The sequence below is a fragment of the Gymnodraco acuticeps genome, unplaced genomic scaffold (assembly GCF_902827175.1).
Source record: "Gymnodraco acuticeps unplaced genomic scaffold, fGymAcu1.1, whole genome shotgun sequence".
Classification (NCBI taxonomy): domain Eukaryota; kingdom Metazoa; phylum Chordata; class Actinopteri; order Perciformes; family Bathydraconidae; genus Gymnodraco; species Gymnodraco acuticeps.
The window spans coordinates 1,903,335-1,928,183 of NW_022989977.1; the positions used below are offsets into that span (position 1 = coordinate 1,903,335).

The 24,849-nt window shown below is 42.5% G+C and overlaps 1 protein-coding gene across 1 annotated transcript in view; it reads left to right on the top strand.

The window, feature by feature from the left end:
* The window catches only part of LOC117543244 (DNA-binding protein SATB1), a 43,985-nt gene extending 20,243 nt beyond the window's left edge, over positions 1–23,742 (top strand). Inside the window, 5 exon segments of the mRNA XM_034211389.1 lie at positions 537–749; positions 4,018–4,089; positions 4,541–4,696; positions 19,307–19,516; positions 21,083–23,742. Of these exon segments, the coding sequence (XP_034067280.1) occupies positions 537–749; positions 4,018–4,089; positions 4,541–4,696; positions 19,307–19,516; positions 21,083–21,718 (1,287 nt within the window). The 3' untranslated portion in view covers positions 21,719–23,742.
* Positions 23,743–24,849: the final 1,107 nt, after the last annotated feature.

The following is a 24,849-nucleotide window of genomic DNA, read 5'->3' on the forward strand; positions in this document are numbered from 1 at the left end:
TCAAGAATTTCACATTTCAGGCGAGTCGCTGCGGCTCTTATCTAGAGAAACATACGGCTCTAAGAATATGTCCAAGATCTGCAGAATGACACGCAACAATGTGTTATAGGTTCAAAGGCCACACAGAAGTTTCGTCATCCAAGAAAGAGCATCGATTATGTGCTTCAAAACCAGAATTATTATCAAGACAAAAAAGGATTTGCAGGAGTATGAGTTTACTTTGACAACGTGATTTTACAACAATTATGGAAGGTAAAGAAAACTCCCTCTTTAAAGAAAACACATTCGGAGGAAAGTGGACACTGTCGTAATCAAAGGAAAATGAAATTGATACAAAGGGAAAGCGTGTGACCCCACCTGCCTCTACAGAAACACTGTATTCACACCTAAGTCTTAACTCTTACAATTCCTCTAATGTTATTTGACACCCAACTGTTTTCCATATGCTTGATTTTTTCTGTTCTTCATTTTTTTACTCTTATCTCAAACCTCCATTTTTTCTTACTCTATTTGTTTTCTCCCACCCCATCGTGCAGGGCTTGCTGTCTGAGATTCTACGCAAAGAGGAAGATCCTAAAACAGCGTCCCAGTCCCTGCTGGTCAACCTGCGCGCCATGCAGAACTTCCTGCAGCTGCCTGAGGTGGAGCGAGATCGCATCTATCAGGATGAGAGGGAGCGCAGCCTCACCGCCGCCTCAGCGATGGGCGCCCCCCCACTCATCAGCACCCCACCCATCAGACCTTTACAGGTACCAGAGACTTTTTTATCACATATTTTCTTCTGGTGCACTTCTTTAGCTCATAGAGAACATGTCATTATCTTGAATGTCATTCAGGGAGTCCTAATAAGTAGTTGCCGTTTTAAAAATATTTCTGAGAGGCAGAACTGCTCCTTTGACGTACAAACATTTAACAAATTGGAATAAACCTTTAGAAATAAATCATAAGACTCTAGAAATAGAGCTCAAGGCAGATTTCTACACCATCAAAGTTTAATGTTGTTGCTAGTGTAGTGCCTAAAGCATATCATCTGATTTATAGTTTGACCAATCGTTGAAGCACCATAGCAACACAAGATGAATGTGGCATGGATAATAACTCAGCGCTATGCATCTATTTTGAATGAAGTAATATTAACATTCTTTAATTAAATATTCTAAAATAAAAGAACACCTGGGTTTGTTTTTTCTTAGTCGTTAAAAATATTTGTTATATTATTAAAAAAGGAACATCATGGCCATTTGTTGACATGAGCAACAGTGGTGGAAACGTGGTGAAAATCGATATTGCTGCTAAAGAAAGTCACATCCACGTCTGGGAAACAAAATCCTCGAATGCACAACCTTGTTACCAAAGTAGGCCATCGCACAGCATTGGAGTTGGCCAGCTACACAACTTGCACAATGACAATTGTTGTTGTTGGCTCCGCCCATTGAGAGCTTTTTTTCACTTCAAAGTGCTCTGATTCAGAGAGATAATTGTATGACTAACTAGGCTTTCTGCACCGAGACAGAATATTGTGAAATAAAAAGAGGTTCCAATGCCTTAAGGGTAGAAACATTTTCAAACTTTATATTGGAAGTTATTCAGAAAGCATGCAACAAAAAGAGAGGTGACAAAGGCTGCATTTATTCACCATGTAAAAAAAAAATGAATGCGAGTAGATAAAGGAATGTCAACTGTTTGGCTAGACGGATTTAGATACTATTACATGTGTACTGTACATGCAGTCAGGGTTGAGAACAGGTATGCAGGTATGAGAGCAGATTAGATTTGTTTTAGAAGCTGATATTTACTCTCTGTCTTTGGTGTCATGGACTTAATCAAGACACGCATATCAAACATCCTGCCAGGTTTCATAGGCAATACAACAAGTTAAAAAAATGAATTCCTTAATGTACAAACAGACACACTCATCCAGTACGCTCTGTTTTTATGCGACAACAGCGAGTACGGATACAAGCACCAACCTAGCATATTGTTCCCTTACACACCTCACATTCCTCTCCATTGTATCAGGCGACGACTACCTGTCTGGAAACACTTAAAATAAAAGCCCAATCTTTCTGTCATCGTGCACACCAGAGATCATGCTTTACATTCTCCCTGCATGCAAATGAGTCCTACGTCCCACCCGCCCTCACCACACAGGTGAGGACGGTGCATGGATGATGGATACTTTTTGTGCTAATTTTGACCTTTTAGCATGCATTAGGCAGCATTAACAGCCCTCCCATACAAAAAAATAAAGCTCACTCAGTGATGACAAGCTCCTTGAAAGATCAGACATCGTTTAGCGAGCCCCTGTTTCAAAATCACCGCAAATCAGTGTCCCTCATTTGAAAGGTATGTGGCAACTTTCTACCACTTAAGCCTATTTGAAGTGCGGTCAGCTGCATTTGGGAGGTGAGAGTGCCAGACAAAGGCCTCCTCTGTCCTGTCCCCGGTGAAGATTGGGCTTTTATTTAGGTGAGGAGGAAAGAAAGATCTGATCTTTCAAATGGAGCCTCTCCTCTGAAACTACTCAGCATGATACCACTTGCTGTCTTTGCAAAACTAAAGAGAAAGAGTCACATTCTCAAGCAGCGGTGCTGAACTTCGTGCTGAACTTCAGGCAGCTTTGTAGTTAACAGCTCATCTTTCCAATCAGAGGCTGTGTCAGCGCAGGAGAGAGACTCAGAGTTAGAGGGGGAGAATGTTTTGTTCTGCTTAATAACCCACTGTTCATGTTATATTACCATCCCTGATGCGGTGATAGGGATTTGAGTTTTTTTATTTCTATTAGTCAAAGCAGGTAAAATAAAGATATTTCATCCATGTTCTTACAGAATGAATGTGCAGAGGGCCTTTAAACATGTCTAGGATCTGCTTACAGAGCTCTAAAGATACCTATTGCAGAAAGAGATCTGCAATGCCAACTGCATGGCACACAAACTTTGTCAAACAGGACCCAAAACTCAAAGTTTGTGTTTGTATTCTCACATCACTCAAATGACTGCTGGCACGTCGATAGAATATCTTGAAATCTATTATACTTCACCTGTATGACTTAAAGCCATCAACATTTATCAAGTAGACCTGTTCCTACACTAGGCAATTCTCACACGCACATCCACAAACACACCACCTCACACACTCATTCACCTGGCCATCTGCCAGCCTCTCCTACGGAGCAATGCGGTGTGAATTTAAGCACATAAATCAGCCAGGGTGGCAATTGAGCCAGAGACAGAGGAGGGTTTTTATTGGCATCATAAAAACAGATGCAGAGGTATGTTTTTCTCACGTATGCTGATGGGTCGACTCGACTCCCCCAAAGCCAGTTAGTGCACGTCCCAGCCTTAACAATTAGCCTGACATGGTAACCTACCGCTCAGACTCACAAGCCCATGTCGAGCTGTCGTAAAATGGGATGAAAGGCCCAGAAACTCTCCGACATTCCAGTTTCACCACAAATGTTAGGATTATGTGATTGTCTTCAACACATAAAGGAGATCATATTAGGTGTCTAGACACATTTTGGAATATATATGTTTTGTTGTTATATCACAGACTGGGTCCTAAGTTAGGAGATGTTGGTGTTATTATGGTTTCTCTGAAGGCTGCGTACTTGTACTCAAACCCTGCCGATGTCTCTTTCAAAAGGGCTCGTGTGCAATGATTCATATGCTAATGGGTCATGGGTAATGCTTTTATTAGGATACTTGTTATCTTGTCAAAGGATTTTTGTCAAGATGCAACAAGCCGCTGAATGAAGATGATTTCACTTGACTTGCATTTATTTTTTTAATCACTAGCTTGACATCAGAAGAATAACATTTCTCACAACACATCAGAGTGTTTTTGAGCGAAGTAACACTGGAGCAATGCGTGGGTGTAATCTACACTGCTGTGTGTGTGTGAGAAATGGTTGCATGTATGAGTGTGTGTGAATGCTTGTGTTAAGCCAGATTACTTTTATTTTTCCGCATGTGAGCCTGAACAAATAACGTTTGTGTTGTGTTCCCAACACTGCAGCCCCGGAGGGAAGACTGTAACAGCGTGAGGCCCGAGGACTGGAATCCCCGTATTCCCGTGGGCCTTTCTCCTGTGAGCAAATAACTCCACCCACCTCACCTCTCCACCTTTACCAATCTGAATGCACACATTTTCATAGACAAAACACATACGGTGGCTTTTTATCTCCCAACATGCATTACATCGCTATTTCAGTGCATGTCTGTAAAGCAGGATATAAAACAGTATTTGGAACAGAATGTCAATTTATCTCTTACATGCTAGGCTAATATTTGTATCTTGCATTTTTTTTAAATTTAGTTTCTTATGTGTTTTTAGCGTAATCAAAAAGTCTGCGTATTCAGCCATGCACGGCTCTGAAGACATTTAAAAAAAATGGTCTCAAGCATATTAAGGAAGAACACAGTGGCCCAGTCCATACACACAACCAAAGTTGTTTATATAACTAAGTATTATTCAAGTTTTAAAAGAAATGTATGTTAGTAGTATTAGTAATTTCCTTTGTCCTCGCCCTTTTAACCAGGTCAAACTGTCGCCTATGCCCAGTGAGTGGAACGGCAAAACAGAAAGCTGCATCCTCAACATCAACTCCACCATCTACGACGAGATCCAGCAGGAGATGAAGAGGGCCAAAGTTTCCCAGGCCCTGTTCGCTAAGGTGGCCGCGTCCAAGAGCCAGGTACTAAAACACACTCTGAATTAAACAAAAAGGAGAAACATATGATGCATTTCAAAGCCAATCATGTATTGGCTTTGAAATGCATCGATATATTCTGTTGTTTTATGTAAACAGCATCCCAGTCATTTTTCCCTCCAGAAAACGTATAGTAGTTTTCTTTCAGCGTTTAAGGAACAAATAAAAAATGCATTAAAAAAAGGTATTTATTCAACATACAAAATCAAGTCTGTGGAAATCTTATCGCTTTGTCAAACAATAGTTTACTTACTCTGTGAGGAAGCTGTTTTGAAGTTATTTATGTACCATAAATCCCCCAAATGTTTTCTAAACCTGGAAACATAAATTGCTCAAATTATCCACAGACACACGTACATAAACACGAGCACACACACTCATTGATGAACACACACTCATTGATGAACACACACTCATTGATGAACGTCTCGCAAAAATCAAAGCAAGAGAATAAGAATCCTTAAGCATTGAGACAGTCCTTTAACTCTAAAGAAATGCACACACATACACACAGTTTATCACACACATCATCTTAAAATATGTAATACTATATGCATATAACATCATAATATGTATACATTTAAAGGAAAAGCAGTAGAAAATGCATACAACCTGGAGCTGAACTTACCACAGTGCATCACCGCTGTGATTTATCGACATAATGACACATGTCCTCTTTATTGTGGGTTTGGAGTTTAACTGTCGACACTGTTTCAACACCAAACAAACCTGTTTGTATTAGCTCCGCTCAGTAAGGCGGAGGGGCCCCTGTTATCTTCTCACACAATACAAGCTGTGTGTGTTGGAAACAGGGTACAAAAAAGGGAACACACACCACCAATTTACCTCTATTTTAAAATGAAGCACTCAGGAGTTATTATTATAGGTGTCTGTCGGAGGAGTCGAAAAGATTTCCACAATTGTGCTTGATGAAGACGATGGGGGGAGAAATAGATCACCAAGGGCGGAATAATCTCGAAATATCTGCAAAGGCTTTATTTTTTTCTTGCTGATTAGGATGATTATACCCCCAGATAGCTTTGTTTTACCAAATTGCAGTTTGATGCACAAACCACTGTTTTTGTTAAGGAGTTCAAAGACTCTTTGGAGAAAGAGAAAGGGGGAGAGCGAGGCGGTCGCAGTATTAACTCGCACATGTCTCTCTCTCCTCAAATGAGGGTTTGTCTGGGAACAGGTTTCCACCGTGCCTTCTCCACCTCGTTCCCATCTTTCTGTCTTGCCCCTCTACCTCTCTCATTCCCCCGATTTCTGCCTCTCTTTCACGTTCCATTCATGCAGGCGGGTGTGAATGTGAATTGAGCAGCAGATAAGAAGTGTGCTAATTATGCCTGTGAAAGGGGGCCTGGGAGAGCACTTATCTCTGGCTCCATCTCGTAATGGGCGCTCCCCGGGCAGCTGGTCTCCCCCCTTACTACCCAGCCGGCATTGCCACAGCTACCAGCGCAGCGAGACCAGGGCTGCTCCTCCGCTTCAGGACCTCTGAACCCCTAAAATCAGAGACCAGCCCCTAGTTATTAGAGGACATTTCGACAAATATCTTCTTAAGTTCTGCATCTTTAAGAGGGACAAGTTCGTTGTTTTACTTACAGTACTTAGTTTTAGCCAAAGTTAGATGATTCTATAGAGGTTTGACTTCCCAGAAATAAAGTCAGTCAAACAATTTGTGTGGAATTATTAGGAAACTATTTTCATCAAACATTTATTTGAGCTGCAAAAAAATGCCTAACATTAAGTGAATCCACCTTCTCAAATGTGCTGGTGTTTTATATAATTGTAAATTAAATGTTTAGACTTGGTACCTTTTGACATTTTATCAAACAACCAATTAATTGAGAATGAAGAGATAAGGAAAATACGAGTTATTTGCAGTATTTGAACCATACATATTTTCCATATATTTTATCCATACAATTCCACATGTTGTAAAGGTCTCCATAAGGCAAGTTAGCAACTCAATTCTGCTTATTTAGAAAAAAAGCATTGGTGCCATTGCTGGTACTATAGAAATGATGACTTAATGTGACCAGAGCTAGCATACTGGGTGTTGAGTATGTCAGTGTTCATTTTTCATGAGCTTACTATAGTGTGAATCAGTCGGCCAGGAAGAAGGGCAAAATGCATTTTTAAATGACATGTTGTAAACGACAGCTTAAGTCCAGAGAGCTTTGCCGCCTTGCTGGAAGAACATAACAATATCCAAGCCCTGGGTAGAGCGCCATGCCAACAGACACTGCTGGTGCTGAGGTTGGTAGTGCAGTGTGCATGTGGTTGGTGATGAGGATGGAGGATGGGCTGGACTGGCAGGATGCCCATATGGGGTCCAGGGAAATAATCGTGGGGGGAGGGTAGAGAAGAGGCCTCATCACTGAGGCTGGCACCGTCTTGTCAGCTCCGTGTGAAGTTCAACCGCTTCAGTTCAGCTCAGGATTTCCCAGCATGCTTATGCAAGCTCAGTATGAGGTGATCAGTATCTGTTGGTACCATTCCCTTATATTTGTGGGGACATGTTTCTATAGGTATTTAGCTTTTCTGTACAGCTTATTTTCCCAACACAAAGAGAAAAAGCTGAGATGAGATAAGGAAGAGTGATGGCGATCTGAGAGGTGACAAAAAAAGAGATGTGGAGTTGAAGGAGGTCATAGACAGTAGTGCCCCCCTGGGTAGAAAAAGCACTAAACAGGAGTTTACTGATTGGTGCTTGCTGCACTGAGTGTGGGCTTAGGTGTGTGTATACACTGCATATAGATATGGGTTTATGTGCTGGCACATTTGAATGTGTGTGTGTGTTTGGGGGGTTCCTGGAACGCAGCCATCCCGTTCTCTCTTAGGGCTCGTAACCACAGCAGGCCTCTGCCACCCTTAACTGCCCCCCCTCTCTCACATATTCAATGTTGCATTTCAATCACTCTTTTACTGCCACATATTCACAGTGTAGTAACTATGGAACAGTGAATCTAACCCTAAGATATATGACTTTATCAGATTAATGGCCACTATTTCACTTCAAGTCTGGGCATACGTATTTTTTAAGTAATCCATGCAGCAATTCTGATTTATTAGGACAGATATTACATTTAGTCTTTGATAACATCAGAATCATTATTCATGATCCATTCCTCAATGACTCAAACTGATCCAATGCTCCAAGAATGCTCCATCTACATTTAGCTTCAGGAGATGTCAGACTTGGAGAAAACAATTGTGTGTTGCTGGTTCAAATCCAGTGATGAAGTAGCAATATTCGCCAAACGGCCCATTTCATTTGAGCCTGCGGAGCTTTGATCTGGATAGGCTGGAGTTGATGTCAACATTATGAACTGGCTCGGTTGGGCTAGAGCGCTTTCTAGCAAGCTACTATGCTTTGTTTTCATTCATATTAACAGGGGAGGCTTGCTGTGTTGGCGAGCCTAGCAGAGAGGGCGGCTAATGTTCAGTTGAGCGATGGGAGGTTAGCTGAGGGTGGGGTGGGAGCAGGTTGGGGGCTTTCCTCTGACACGACTTTTATGTCTAAACATCTCCGACACTTCCTGAGAGGAATTGCGAATGTGATAGAATCAGAGTCCCTGCTGTCATAAAACAAGCACCCGGGGAGCCCCGCGCTCCACGGGGCTCAAAGCCCTCCGACTCCTCAATGACCAGAAGACTAGAGAACGCCACCAACACCGCCCTCTCTCCCCATCCCTCTTTCTCTCTCTCACTCGCTCATTCTCCCCTGGAAGAGGCTACGCTAATTAGCCAGGCTCTAATGAGACAGAATGGCACTGATCTGGTCCGCCGCTGCGCCACCGGGGGGGCCGGGCAGGGGGGCTGGTGCAGTAGGGGGGAGAGGGTAGAGCGAGGGGGGGGGAGGTTGGTGTATGCCATCTGTCACCCTGCACCCGCCTGGCACGGCAGTCCCTGGAGTGGGGGGGTGGTGATGGTGGGGGAGGGTGGGTGAGGGCCTTGTTGGTCTGGAGAGGTGGGGGAAGTAGGTGAGGGCGGGCGGGGACACTGATATGAAGAGGAAGGGAGGGTGACGGAATAACTGGAACTGTTTCCGTCATGTTTGGAAAATTACTCATTTCCTGTTACGAGTGGAATACGTTTAGTGGTCGTACGTGTTTTAATGGGGACTTTTCTTAGCTTTAATCTCAGATATTTAATACATGACCGACCCAACCAGACACACACACACACACACACACACACACACACACACACACACACACACACACACACACACACACACGCCACTTCTGTCATTCTGCTCCATGCACTGGCTGATTAACTAGAGGGGCAGATGGCTGACCTTTTGGGTGTCTGTTTCTGGATTGTGACAGTTTAGATGTTTGACTGTTACTGAGAAGCCACTTGGGGTCAGCATGTTAGAAGTCACGTTTTGCTTGAAGGCTTGTGTACAAATGGCAATAAATGACATCCTAAGATAGTAAAATTGATATAGTGAAGTTGTGATTACATCAGGAACTTCTGGCGGCTATTTGTTGGAGCAGCATAGTGACATTTTGCTCCACTTTTTACAAGTTTTACTTTCTAGCAATAGCAGGACAGGCATCAAGATGTCTAGTTTGTGTAGACTCACAGTTCTCCACACCTCTCTCTCTCTCTCTCTCTCTCTCTCTCTGAAATTAGGCAGATCAGAGCAAGCATATCACAACCCAGAGGGATCTAAAAGGGCCTTGACTGTTTATTAATTACTTTATTTATTTATCTCCTGTGCCTGCTTGGTTATTAGGTTGCCATGGGAAACAGGCTAGGCCAGATCCTCTCTATTATTAAAGACACAATTTCTTGAACTGGAGACCCAGCTGTCTGAATAATTAATTTAGCGAATGAATTATCTAGCAAACGGTAAGTCTTCCCCTCCCTCTGAAATGAGCCTTTCTCTTATTGTTTAATGGACAGTGGAATTCCCACCAGCCAGTTCTCTCTCCACTGCCTGTTTCATCGAACTGTCCTCCTCTTAGCAGGAGCCCGGGGGTCTCACTGAGCATGCCCAGAGCACTTTGTGTCTCTCCTGCCATCTCTCTCACTTACGCCTTACATGCCACCTCTCACCCCATCTGTCTCCAATTGCACAACCCACTCCCTCCTCCTCGCCTGCCTCCTACCCGGCAGTCCAAACTAGGATTGTGCCCCGAATGTAAGGACTCTAAATTATCTCTCTGTCATCACCTCGAGTGCATTATTATAAGACAAATGTTTTCTACTTTGGAGAAGGTGTTAGTCAGTTCACCGGTGACTGAGCTAGCACTTTCAAAATAGTTAATGGCCCTCTTTTAAAGAACATTTCTCAAAGCCTAACCAGTGCTCAACCTACTAGCCACAAGCTTACCCTACTAGCCATCGCCCTTGCCCTCTTGTTAGCAAATGCTACCGTGTCCCAGGCTCAGTATCTGCTTGCTCTTTCTTTCCTGCACATGTTTGCTAGCTAACCCTCTCCCACTGTCTCCACTTCTCCTGACAGACCACACAGGGCTTGTTCTGAGGCCCATTTTCGCTAATCTGATCAGGCAGGCAAATACGCCGGGAAAAGCGCTTTAATGATCCCCCTAATTACCTCAAGTCAATACCAACTGTATTATTAGACTCGGGGAAAATATTCCATTAGGGTACCCCCCGTGGGAGTCCCCCCTGTGCGCGCTGATGTCACGCGCTGCGCGCCCCCTACGCTTGTAATTAATTTTATTTACACACTCAGGAATGCACAAGGTCGCACCTGCAGCCCGGAGCCGCCCGACTCGGCCCGCCTAATCAGATCTGTCATAATTATCATTCTGCATGCTTCTGACACACGCCGGGAAATATTTCAATTTAACTACAGCCACTAGCTCCGGCAGATGCGGTCTGAGGGAGGGAGAGAGAGAGAGAGAGAGTCTGTGTGAGTGTGTGGGCATACAGGAGTGTGTGTGGGGGGGAATCGCATGGGGAGAAATTAAGACCTATCCCAGTGCTCATGCTGCTGCTTCTGTGCACTTGGTCTTGCTCGCATTAATTGATCTTTCTTTCCTTCACAGTCCCCTCTCTCTGTCCTTATCTCTCTTTCTCGGAGTAAAACATACTTTCCATCCTCATCCATCTGTCTTCATCCTATTCTTCACTTTATTACTGCATGAATTGTGCCTAAAGGGGACATAGGATAAGTTGCCTTTTTAGCCATAGGACATTTGACATTTACTATGTTGACACTTGAATAACACTCTATGTCAAGATGAATATACAAGTGGAACAAGACACAGCCATGGAGCTGAATTAACAACTGCATTGAAGACTTTCTATTTGTGAACACTTTTTGGGGATGGAAATTTGTTCAGTTTCATTAGTATCTGAAGAAAACTTGTAGGCCAATTAAGAACACTTATTTAGCTGACATAGACAATTTGCTGGTTCTCTGCTATTTCAATTGCTAATTCAATAAGATCAGTCATGATTTATCAGCCTAATTATACTTTGATATTAGCAATTAAACCCCAGCTTTGAATTAAATCTCAATCAAGCTCTTATAATTGATGGAATCAGACTGCATGTAGGTGCTTTCTGTGTTTGTAATGTTGCTGCCGTTGTTGTTTATCTCTAGATCGTCTTCTGTGTTTTTGTTGTCTTCTGTGCATTCATCCTCCATCTGCCTCAGCAGTATTGAACAGAGGAGATTGTAAACAGGAGGTACATTTGTGGTGGGAGAACAGTGTTTGAACACCCAAATATCAGCCCACCGCCAGGCTAAAGTAGATTACAGTGCCATTCAAACAAAACTAATATTTGATACAAAGTGACGCATGTACTGTAGCATCATCAGTGACTCGATTTTCATCCATTTTGTATTCATGAGCATTGTGATGTGCTCTGGTGGTCATAAAGAACATAGTTTCACTCAAATGTGATATTGACTGGTTTTAAAAGTGATACTACTGTATCTAGTAATGTGGACAAATACTGAACATATTAAAACATTTTTGCAATCTAATTTATAGATACCATATGAATTCAAATGAGATATCTTCTCTTTTATCTGTTCTTGTTTTCTTAAGCAAGGCACTTATCCTGGATGACTAGACTGTGGTTTAACAATGAACTCTTACTATGGTTACTTTGTTCGGTGCAGTTGAGTGTGAATAAGATCTTTGTTGAAAGAGAACAAAACGTTCAGTTATAAAAAGAAATGCTGTAACCACACAGATGTTTAATGTGCTCCATTTTAGATGGACTGGTCATTTGCCTTTGGTTATTCTTTATGCTCCATCTGCCTCTATTTGGTTGCTCAAAAATTCCCTGCACACTTTATTGGTTCAGCAGCCATGACGTAAGCGGCCACACAGAACTGGTTGGTATTGTTTGTGGGAGCAAGTGATGACACAGAGAGGGCCATTTCCTGCACAGTCATGCCTTGCCTCCACAATGTGTGTCGTGTTAGCTGTCAGTCTGTTATTGTTGTCAACTCGCTTATTGTATCTGGAGAGGTCACGACCCCTCTTCAGAAAACGTTCACTGTTTGGCTAAGACCAAGTTCCATGTCGCAGCTCGAATACTCGAATAGAGATGAATTGTTTGGCATGTATGATTCATTTCTCTCCTATAAAGCTCAGCTACTGACATCCTCACAAAAGAGGACAGTGTCACAATCTGGCAACCAGAATCTGGAGAGCATCCACTGTGACAAGACATCAGACTCATACCAACGCGATTCAATAATAAAAGAATATTTTTTAAAGGCAAGTTTCAAATTATTTAAGATGACTCAGTTTTTAATCCTCAAAAGCTTTCCTCAAGAGAAAACCAGCTTCATGATCGGTACATATGAGAACTAGAAATGTCATCACCCATTACTGTGGTTGCAAATCAACTGTCCTCAGGGCCTGTCTGTCATTTCTAAACGTTGTGTTTATTATGCCTTCTAATAACTTCTCAAGACCAGCGTCTGAATTTGAATCAGATGGCGATGTTTTAATAATGAAGCAGAGGTAAATGAAACGGTGTTTAACAATAAATACGACTCTCTGATCACCATATGGTGAGCAGCCTCAGATTGAGTCCAGACGAAGAAGTATATTTTTAGAATTTTTTTTATTTCCTTTATCTATAGCAAATGATTTGTGAAAATCACTATGTGAAATATTTAACAGCTTCATACTTTCTGTTGCGTTGTGTTTTACTTTATGTTGTTGAAGTCCTTTCATGCATTTCATGATATAATTGGTTAGAGAAGTGAGCTGATTAAATTCCCAGAATGAATAGGGGTGAGTAGAAGTGGAGTTATTTTTTCTACATACTCTACGTTGACATGGTCCAAAAACTACACGTCAGATCATGGAGAACACAACATGGAGCCTGTTGAAAAAAGCCTCAGTAACGCTCGATAAATTAGTATTTTGTGATCTACAGTAGCAAAGCCGGTTTCAGGGCAAACCTTTAAACTTCAATGGAATGAGCAAATGCAAACACGATTACTTTGGGTATATAATGAATGCACAGCTCAGTAATCTCCTTTCCTTTACAAAGACAAATGTGTATGTTAAGATCTTGCTAGGAGTCTTTTTGTGCGCAAACATTGCCCTTGCCATGATCATCTCCCTATCCCATAGTCAGTGAAAGAACATAAACACGATTATACAGAACATAACCATCCTTATTCATCCAGTGTTCTGGTGATACCACGATTATCACCGGGTTGAATTCTACTTTGAACCTTGAATGAATACTTTACACTCAAAGCATTGATGGTGGGACCATTCCATCACGACCACAGCGGGAGAACACATTTGGATTAACACTCAATAGACTTTTTCTTTAAAGGTTTGGGCCATTGCACACCTGACTTACATCTCCCTGCAAGTTATTTTCAGCCGCTGTATAAAGTAATTGTTGCACCGCATGTTGAGCCAACTACTGTCAATGGCTGTGAAGATGTTAAAGAAGAAATTGAATAAAGACGCTAGCAGTCCAATACATAGGATTCAATGTTGTTATGGTTTGGCTTTGGAGTGCAATGTCTTCTTCATAATATTTTTAAGCATCATTGCTATCCTTCCAATTTCCATTGCAGTTCAAGTAAGGCCACTGACCTCCTTTCCATTGTGATTTCTTCCTCTCAGAACAGCAAAGATTATTTGTACAGTCACTCAAAGCGGTTCTACTTGTGTATAAAGACTTATTCTCCACAAAAGAATCTGCGGCTGAATTTGCAGTCAATTATTGCTTATTGTTGCGGGAGATTCGCATATGCCCGCGCATCAGGAACGTTTCAACACACCACCATCGTCAGCAGATGGCCGTCCACCATGGCCTAATGTTTTTACAACACAGCGCACGTTACCTTGTGGGGTGAGCGCGCACGTGCAGCCGCCCGATTGGCCTGCTCAGGGAGGAGAGACATGTTATCAGTTGCATTTATCTGCATAGTGCTGTCTGCCAGTGCTGGGCCTCTGCCAGGTTCAAAGAGGAGGGAAGACAATAATGCATTGTCTTCCCCTACTTTTAGCTCCCTCGCTTGTTCAGACACAGAAGAGGTTTGTCTGCTCCTCCTAAACAGCCCTGTCCTCCAACCGCCAGCCACAACAATGGCCACCATCATTTTGTCCTTCATTTCTTTGACGTGTCATCTTGGCTATTTTCATTTTTGTCCAAATGGTATGTGAAATACTCGTATAGTTCGTTTTTGGGGTTAAAGCTGAGGCTTGATTTTTGGTCACGCAGTAATCAGAGGAAGGAGGGGGAAAACCTCCGATGGCAAATTGACGGACATCTGTTGGCTTATTTTATTTATTTATTTTTGCAGTGGCCGAGGTCAGCCTGATGGGACTGATAACAAGCAAATGAGATTAGAGGGTAGGTGTTGGCCGGGCCGTGTGACAGACCCCTCTGTCTGTCTGTCTGTAATTCCCTGTCTCACTGCACAGCCAGTTGCTCATCTGGGTTTCTGTGAGCTTTCATGTTGGGACTGTTTGCCGTGGTGATGGGTGTACGGGCTGGGCGGTGAATACCATGCTGTTCTCTGACAGAGCAGGCCTATGCGCTTATTGGCAGCTTGTGACTGCAGCACTCACATACACGGTGCACTGCATTGCATAGCTGGGTGAATCTCGCGCATGAATTCAACTATTGTGTTGGGAGGGAAATATTTTTATCAGGACCTCGGTTGCTATTTATACCCAGACCGTACAATGGCCTGCTGAAGAGTTTATTACCCTTTTAATTCTTTGCACCTTGTGACCCCGAAGCCCTATTAACCCCCGGACAGATCTGTGTATGCTGTACAATTAGAAAGGGCTGCTGGTTCTTGATTGTCAGTCCTGTTGTTTGAAACTAATTAATAATTAAGCAACGATGACCTAGAGGCAGCGGATTATTGTGCAATATTGTCGCAGGTGTGTGCCAACAAAGCAAGATAATCCGGTGCCTGTCAGTACTTATTGCTCCAATGAACCTGTTTGCAGCATCTGTGAGTTCAACTGAGAGATGTATTTAGCATCAAAACATCCTGCCTTTGCAGTTTACTACTTACTCTATGATTTCATGGTAATCTAGGTTGGGAAATACATTGGTTAGTTTATTACAGTAGGTCACCTCCAAAGCTCATCATCTCTATTTCAATGTGTAGTTACTTCTACCCATACTGGTCTTACTCAGCGCAGCAATTATTTGATCAATTCATCCATTATATTTTTACTTTACAAATGGTAAACAAATAAATATGGAAAATTAGACAAAAAAGAGTGTAAAAGGCTGATCACAACATCCTAATTCTTAAGTTGAGGTTTTGAAATTCCTTGTTCAGGATGCTGCTCTGTCGGCTGGGGGATACAGTCAAAAGTCTCTCACACAAAAGCCGTAACAACTTAATCATTCTGTGACATTTCTTGTGACTCTAATGGAGTGAATAGTCTTTAACATTTGATTAAAAACTGCTTGTATATATATATAGACATTTTTATTGATTGGGATAAACCCCTCGAGATGCACCATCTCGTTTTCAAGGGGGTCCCGACAATAGCAACAACTTACAGACATACATAAACAAAAAGACAAAATGCAAAACATGACACACAAGACAAACCACAATAAGTAAGTAAGTACAATTCAAGCAATGCATACAATCATTACAATTTGAGACAGTCGAGCAAATCAGTTTCATCAATATCAGTTTAATTAATAACAAGTACAGACCAGTTGAAAGTGAGATGATAATGCATGTTTAAACATACCCAATGATGCAAAAGATCTAATGACATGGTTTTCTGGAAATTCCTTTTTTAAAGTGGGTGTTGATGAGAAGTGTGAGACTCAACCACACAATCTAAGTCCTATCTTTAAAGTAAACATTTTCATATAACTGTGGGTTTGCTGGAAGTGACGATAAGCCATCTCATCAGTCGAATAATTTGTCTGCCAGTGTGGTTCCTGTCGCTGCCATACTTTGTGGTCATGATGGACAGACTTTGACATGATAACGTTTCTAGACCGAACACGAGTTGTGAAACTCTGCAGGGTATTCTGCGTTGCCCCACCAGCAGGCCTATTCCAAACCACCGTTTCTATTTATTTATCGAGAGCTCTTAATGATCTTCAACAAAACACAGAGTACACTGCATTGAAGAGCCCTAGATGTTTGTTTTCTGGACGGTGTTGGAACACTTTAGCGGCAGGGGCAGCAAGTCCATGATCCAATCAAGAGCGGCTGGTGCTTGTCAGCTGCGGTGGAGAGGCTCAACAAACTCTGTTAAATAATAAAAGGGAAAACAGATCTGCAACAGTAGGGTAATGTGGAACATAACATATTGTTAGTTTAATCATTCTTTAGGAATATTGTTGTCATATAACTAAGTTTGACTTGAAATACATTTCACACTCATTTACATTATAGCAGTAAAAAGTTTTATGACATTTACAATATCCACGTTTTTTCTTTTGAAGTTTACTGGCAACAAGGGAGTCAAATCGCTTCTCTCACTCACTCTCTCTTTTTCTATTTCTCACCATCTCTCTGTCCTCTCTTTATCCCCGCTGCCTCTGTCTGGTCTGTGGAAGCAATGCAATTAGACAAACACAAACAAAGCTCTTGAAACTGCCATGGAAAATGCTGACTGTCCACTGTCCACAGCGCTGGCTGCTGTTTGACGTACATCACATAAAAACGTTCGCCCAATGCCCGTGTGATTCTCCCTTCACCTCCTTCTATAAAAAGCTGAATGTCAGCTCAAACAGTCTAGAAATACAGGCGGAAAAGTAAAACGCCACCCAGACAAACATCCACACTTGTGAACTAATAAACTCTCTGTACTTTATTTCATCAAATGGACTTCACGTTGTGCTTTTGTTTGATTGGCTCTGCTACTTTGGGTTTAATCCTGCTGGTTTTGGGAGTGTTTGAGTTGGATTACTCCATCGTTGGGCCGGGGTACAGTTTCTCTGGCTTTGACAAGATGGTGTGTGGTAGTGTGTTTGCATCTGTGTGTGTGTCAGTGGGCTGTGTGTGTGTGTGTGTGTTCTCCCTCACTACCAAATCAGCTGAAACCACAGACAGCCCAACTGGAGCGCCGTCCAAATCCCTCTGCATGCAAATTAAAAACGCAACAATAAACGTGGCAAAGGAACAAGGTGGGCACGCAGGCTTTATGGCCCTCCTTCCCTTTCTTTCTCCCTTTATGTCTCTTTCTCTCTCTTTCTCCCCCTCTCGGCTTCCTCCAAAACCCCTCCTGGGTTTGATGTGGCTTATGGGAGGAGTTGGAACAGGGGACAACCAAACTGCTGAGTTATCTCCTGCATGCAGTGTGGTGGCGTGGCTCTGCCCTCTGTGTGTGTGTGTGTGTGTGTGTGTGTGTGTGTGTGTGTGTGTGTGTGTGTGTGTGTGTGTGTGTGTGTGTGTGTGTGTGTGTGTGTGTGTGTGTGTGTGTGGGTGTGTGTGTGTGTGTGTGTGTGTGTGTGTGTGTGTGTGTGTGTGTGTGTGTGTGTGTGTGTGTGTGTGTGTGTGTGTGTGTGTGTGTGTGTGTGTGTGTGTGTGTGTGTGTGTGTGTGTGTGTGTGTGTGTGTGTGTGTGTGTGTGTGTGGACCAGCAGCTCGGTGTAATCCTGTGGAAATGAAAGGTGCTGCCGCGCACTGGCCGGGAGATTACAGCGCTGCTCTGTCACAGTGCCAGGACAGACTACCCGGCTGAGCGAGTAGCCCTCTGTAACACACACACACACACACACACACCTCGCTGCTCCTCTTTGACGCTGTGTTTCCTCCTCGCTGGTTTCACTCCCCGGCCATCCCTCCTTCTTCATCCACTTCTGTCCCTTTACAGCTCTTTTGTAGCCTCGGCCCCACTCCTCTTCTCTCTCCCACACAGCAGCACTACAGTGTGTTATTCCCTTCTCTCTTGCTCCACTCTGCCCGGCTGAGGTTTGGGTCATCGTGTTCAAGGCTCTGAGATCACGTCACTCCCGCAGAGCCCTTCTGTGTGTGCAATCGAGAATCACCTGTTTGTCACTTAAAAAACACATTTTATATATTGTAAATGTGTCGATCAAAACCAAACCAAAGTCCTTACTCTAATGAGACTCAATCCATCCCTCGTTTTTATAAAATGTCAGAAAAGAAGAGACCTACGGGCCAAAAAGATCAACTTTGTTTTGGTTTTAGTCAGTTTACCTACAGATGAAACAGAAGCAATTGATCGATGATTAATATGAATATTCAACATGGATCTATTGTGAATTCTTTTTTATATTGATATATAGTTGTGTGGTAGATACATGTGTAGAGTATGTTACATTTGGTGTTCAAACTGAATGAAATAGTTATATTATATCACATAAAACAACTTTTTGTCATTTTCTATTGTTTTGAACATACTTAGGATTGTTGATTCCAATATCTTTTAAAAACCCGATATGAGGATATCATCATGATATAAAACCTCTGAAAGGATGTCTGTAACTTACTTGTACATTGCACACATTATTCTGTGCAAATAAAAAAAAGATATACATAGAAAACAACCAGTGATTTACAATAAGCTCTGCACTTCCAGTAATGTGTCCTATTTCCTTATCAAGGTCATTGAACATCCTTTGATTTGATGAAGTAAAGCGTTTCAGGTGCTTACTGTCCGTCCTGTTCCTCAGCTCTGTGTTTCATGGCCCTCTGCTGGAGTGTTTAAACATGGGAGTCACTCGCTTCCTCCCAAGGGTGCTACTCAATATAGGAGTGTGTGTGTTTCTCGTCACGTTGAATTGTCCCTTCCTGCTGTGCTGCCTGACCTTGGCTAATTCACATCTTCATCTTTAGCTGAGGCAGAAAAAAACATACTAACCGCAGGTGCAGCCTGTGAAACAATGGGCTGTTCTGTGTTTCTATTTTTACTATGATTTTGATTTATTCTCATCCTGGAAGGTGTTGTTGCCGCATTGAACATCTCCTCTCTCACAGAAAAAGCATATATAATAATGTGGATATTCTCTAAGGTGTAGGACTGTAACTATGTGAACCAGTTTCCACACTTTGGTCCAAAAATGATAAATAATTGTGTCCTGTGCCCTAACAACCATGCTTTACTGACCTGCTCTTCCTCTCTGTGTCTCCCTCTAATCCTTCCTCCAGGGCTGGCTCTGTGAGCTGCTGCGCTGGAAGGAGGATCCGTCTCCGGAGAACAGGACGCTCTGGGAGAACCTCTCCATGATCCGCCGCTTCCTGAGCCTCTGCATGGCCGAGCGGGACGCCATCTACGAGCAGGAGAGCAGCGCGGGGCAGCAGCAGCACCACAACGAGCGCCCCATGCACCTGACGCAGTTCTCCTCTGACCAGCTACAGGTGAGCGGGGCCGCAAGTTTATAACATACTAACTTTACATGTAGGAAACATACTCACACACAGATGCACTCACAAGCAAATATAAGGGTTTAACATTTTAAGAATCAATTCATCACTGAAATCTGTCTTTTAAAATATGCTAAAGGATTTGCTGTTTTTGTATTCTTGTGTGATGCTTATTTTCTGACATTTCATACACCAAATGATTAATCGATCAGTATAAAAAATAGTCATGGTCTTACTAAGTACGTATTTTTAAGTTTCTGAAATAAGTGGAAAACCTAATTTCCCCCTAGTTCATTTCATCTTAACTAATCTTTCAGGAATTTGTGATAAATAACACTTGTTAATTAGAAGCACAGGAACAATTAAAAGTTCCTACTTTTCACAAAAAGCCATTTTCAAAGATGTCATTAGCCTTATTTAATAGAGCTGCTTTATAAAAGACATCTGGCAGATGAATAGAAAACAACACACAGCCTCGGTTAACGGTCGAAATATCTTAATGAAGTACAATAATACTTCTATAAAAAGTCTGAGTGTTTCATTAGTTACTTGGTTACTTGGAGACGTGGCCAGTGTTTCACAAAGGCTGCCATTTACTGGATATAAATAAAGTAATATGATTTATTTTTACAAATCAGCTACAGCAGCAGATTTGGAATGAGTGAATTTTGTGCATACTTTACATGCGAACATAAATGGTTGTAGATTGATAAAATAGGATTATTTCTGATTTAATAGTGTCGTTTTACACCACCCATAAGAGGCTAGTGTTTAAATATTTTGTGCCGGTCCTTCTCTAACGCGATACATTAGCCAAATTAGCTCCCATTTGCTCAACAAGAACTATCATAGCCTGGTGTATTGGTACAGTAAAATCACATCTCTGGGTGCATTTATGCAGCTGGCAAACAGAGTCCCTGCAAAGTGCTGTTTTTCAAACTTCATTATGAAACACCTATTCCACAGTGTCTGACTCAGAAATAAAAGAGCACCCATTCTGCGGGGTCAATAGGGACCACGAGTTACCCACTCACTCCCTCTCCAGCCACACAATGAGACATTTTACGAGTAATGTGTCATGTGTTTACACTAAAGGGATTCTGACAGCGGAGTGAAAGCCATCGATAGCATTCTCACACTGCGGCAAATCAGCCAGGCCATCGCGGCGAGAATTGTGCACAGGGAGCTTGTTTATCACCGCCTGGCAATAGAGCCTGATAAGCAGCAGAGGCTATTATAGAGAGGCCAGTTTCCAACTGTGTGTCGGGCTGAGTGTGTCTCTTCACTGTGTGTGTGTGTGTGTGTGTGTGTGTGTGCTCTACCCCCACAATGAGAGACACAATCTCCCACATCCAAAAAAAAGGGGGGGAAAATCATATCTGCAGAACTGATTACATTCAATGAGATATTACATGGAGAATTCCTACAACCAAGTGACTGTTCTCTACACAGTGGGCCCTTTTTCCCTCACAACTCAATTGATTTGAATGAAAGGCCTTATTAAAGCGCTGATAAGTGTTCACTGATAACATCCGCGTTTCCTTTCTCTTCCCACTGCAGGCTCAGCTCCCTCAGTCCCAGCAGCAGCACCAGTACCAGCACCAGCCCTCCCTTCAGCACCCCTGCCAACCCCTTTTGTCCCAGCAGCCCTTGCAGCTCATGCAGCCCTGCACCGGCCCCCGGTTGCCGCCGCGCCAGCCCTCCACCGCCTCTCCGGCCGAGACGGAGGACGAGGTCAGCCGCGGGGGGATCATGAAGTCCCGCACGTGTGGGGGGAAGATCTCCCTAGAGGCGCTGGGCATCCTGCAGAGCTTCATCCAGGACGTGGGCCTGTACCCCGACGAGGAGGCCATCCACACCCTGTCGGCCCAGCTGGACCTGCCCAAGCTCACCATCATCAAGTTCTTCCAGAGCCAGCGTTTCTATATCAACCACCCAGCCAAGGCGCCAAAGGAGCCCGGCAACAACATCAACAGCACCGCGGCAACCACCAACACCACCACCAGCAGCAGCAGCAGCAGCAGCAGCCCCGCCTTCGAGGAGGAGCTGACGGACTTCAGGGAGAGCGGAGAGCTGCTGAAGGAGATGGAGGACAGCACGCAGACCAACAGCACCATCTTCTCCATCAAGATCGAGGAGCAGCTGGCCCGAGGCGCGGAGGCCCAGGCGGAGTCAGAGCGCGAGGCCGCGGAGTAGAACACACACCGAGTGGTCCCGCACACACACACTGATGACTGTGCTAAATGTGACGCTCCGACACAGAACCACCACACTGCAAACACAGAAAAGTAGTGTTTTTAATCAGTACAGCGCCCGGACTGTACGGCGAGTGTTTAGATATATCCGCTGCAGACTGACGTGAATTGAGCGCTCTCACACTGGAAAGCCCATTTCAGACTCAAGTACTACTTTTTGGATTTTGTAAAACTTGTATTATTATCACTGTAAAGACTGATGCATCATTTAAATAATCTGCACACAAAAAAAAATTCTAAGTATGTTGCCGTGGATATTTGCTGACTGCACTCTATGTCTGTTGTTTTACACTGACTTACTTTATCTTTTTGAGCTACTGATTATATTTAAAAAGAAAAACAAAGTCCCCCTGGAGTTTGCTAGGACTTTGATAGGTGTTTACGTATGTGATGTTTAACTGGATCTTAAAAAAATAAATAAAAAAAGCAAATGAATTCAAGGACCAAGAGGTTGACAAGGCCTTAATGATGAGGTGTGGAGTCTGGAGCCTGCTGGCGGATTAGTTATTCTTTTAAAAAGTGCAAAATGTGATTATGAATCACTCCAAACTCTGGAACGCCATCACCCAGCCCAGGTGAACCTGCGACAATTGCTCAGTCTTTACATATTATTTCTTAGGGAGGAAATATAAATATATATATATAGACATTATATTGTAACTGTAAAAAAAGATACAGTCTTAAAGAAACTATGCCAACAAATGCCTTGTACTATACGGCACTGCCGATGTTAGATTATTTTGCAAAACCTTTGTCACTGTAACTCTCTGAATTTCCACACAGTTAGAAATGTGAATTACACCATGTTTATGTTGTCTGACATTATTTATTTGCAGTTCATGCAGTGTTTCTGATGTAATTACTTTTTTTTTTTTTAAGTTTATGTTCGCTTTTTTTAAATCCCACCAATCTTTTTTCTATTTATAAATGTGATTTCGATGGGCAGTAAAAACAAAAAGTGTCTTAAACGTTTTAAATGGAGAAATGTGCTTTAAAGGTTGCCTATAAAACGTGCTGTATGTCGAGCAACTCATGCTACAAGCTTCACAATTAATGTTGTATGCAATTTTTACTATCATGCAAATAAGCTTAGGTAAAATGACTAACCTATAGAACACCTTAGAGAGAAAAACATATGCAATCTGTGTGAAAATCGATGTCTGCGATGTGTCTTCCTTTGGTTAACAATCCAACTCAAAAAGCTATTCCTGTATAAATATTCTGTATAAAAGTGTTTCTTTTTTATGAGTTTATTTCAACACCAGTTATTTTGTTACGACTGACTGTTTTATAAGTGTTTCTCGGTTCCTTTCTGCAGAAATGTTCCAACTAGAAGTGGTTATTGATTGTTAAAGACACAATTAAACTGTTTGTATTGTACCACAGATTTCTTGCCATTAACTTGACTTTTGACACCAGAGTGGGATTTTCCTCTCTGCAAACAAAACAAGAAACAATGTGAATTGTTTTTCAAATCTACTGCTAAGAGAAATCAACTCCAGTTACTGTCTCCTTCAGCTGCAGTCACTGAACTCGTTATTTGTAATAACTGTAAATATCACATCTTATGGAATCATTGATTGTTTATTATTGTAAATATATTTGAAGTTTGTGCAAGAGCTCACCGTACAAAATTGAAATCAAGATTTTGTCGTGCCTCTTCCTCTCAAACCGACTGTACCTGGGCTCTTCTACTGCTGAGTGTATCTGAAGCACCTGTGAAATCTGAAATAAATAAATGTTAGGTGTGAACACCTGTAATAGCAAAGCCCTCTGCAGGGAGTTAAGATAGAGAACGGCACAGGTGTCCTGACCTCGCTGTGAACCCCAGGTGAGGCAGGTGTCTGCACCTTTAGGATATTACCCTCACCTGTTAACACCCTGCGATATGTGCCAGCCAGTCTGTGCTGGCGTTCCCTTGATGTTCTGCTCATCTTTTTTCATGAATAAAAAGCCAGAGTGTAACATTGTGTGTGTTCAGAGGAAAAGAAAATCACATGAAACAAATCATACATGTACAGGAAGTGTCAGACGCTCTCAAGAGGGGAGTTTGAGAAGAAGATTCATTAACACGTGTGAGGAGATACAGAAAAGACACACTTGAGAAAGTAGAGGCACCATTAAGCTTCATTATTTCCTGATTTTGACACTACAAGTGACTCACTGACGAACAGAGGTGAAGGCACCAGCAAACAACAGGAACTCAGCGTAATACTTCTCCTCATTATCACTGTTTTCATAAGGATCAGTGTTATTTGCTTCAGACTTAGAGAAGGGTTTGCCACACAGATGGCTAATACTTCCCTATAAATATACTTGATTTTGGAGGTGGGAGGAGGGACCTTGAATAGGGAGGAGGGAAAAAAATAGTTTTTTTATTCAATAATTAAGGGAAATACCCTAAAAGGAAGCTGGAAACAATAAAACCAAGAACACTGTCCACACACACACCAAACAAGAGGTTTATTTGTGTGGATGACGAGATGAAATAAATCTCAGCTGCTGTTTTCCTCACCAGAAAGCTCCAGTTTTGAGCAAAGCGCTGGAGGTTCGCCATGGGTGGGTGTCATGGGTGATTGCTCAGACGATACTGGTAACAGTTTCTAACTCCGTCTCCATTAGCCTGTTCGCGGGCTCTCTGCAGAATCAAACACACTTCAAAGACTTTCCCCAGATGTCAAAATAGAAATCATAATTACGACAAGAATGGTGACTGATGAATCACTGACTGTTACCCCGGGCTGCTCATGCTGATGCTTATTTAAAAAATTAGCAGGCTACACAAGATAAGTTTCCCAGAAAGTATTCATAGATGAGGCCACATCACGCTGCGGTACTCCACCATTGGGAGAAAAACATAAAAGTATCTTCTTGTGATATTTGTAGAATTTCACAGCAAATACACAGTTTCCACATAAAAGTTCCAGAGTTGGCGCTCATGGTCTGCTGAGGGTGGAGTTACTGAGGCCATGCAAAGCTTCATTTAAACACGGTGATGCAAAGCTTCATTTAAACACGGTGAAATGTATAGACGCTGCTGTGTTTGTTACACATATTTATCTTTCAGAGCAG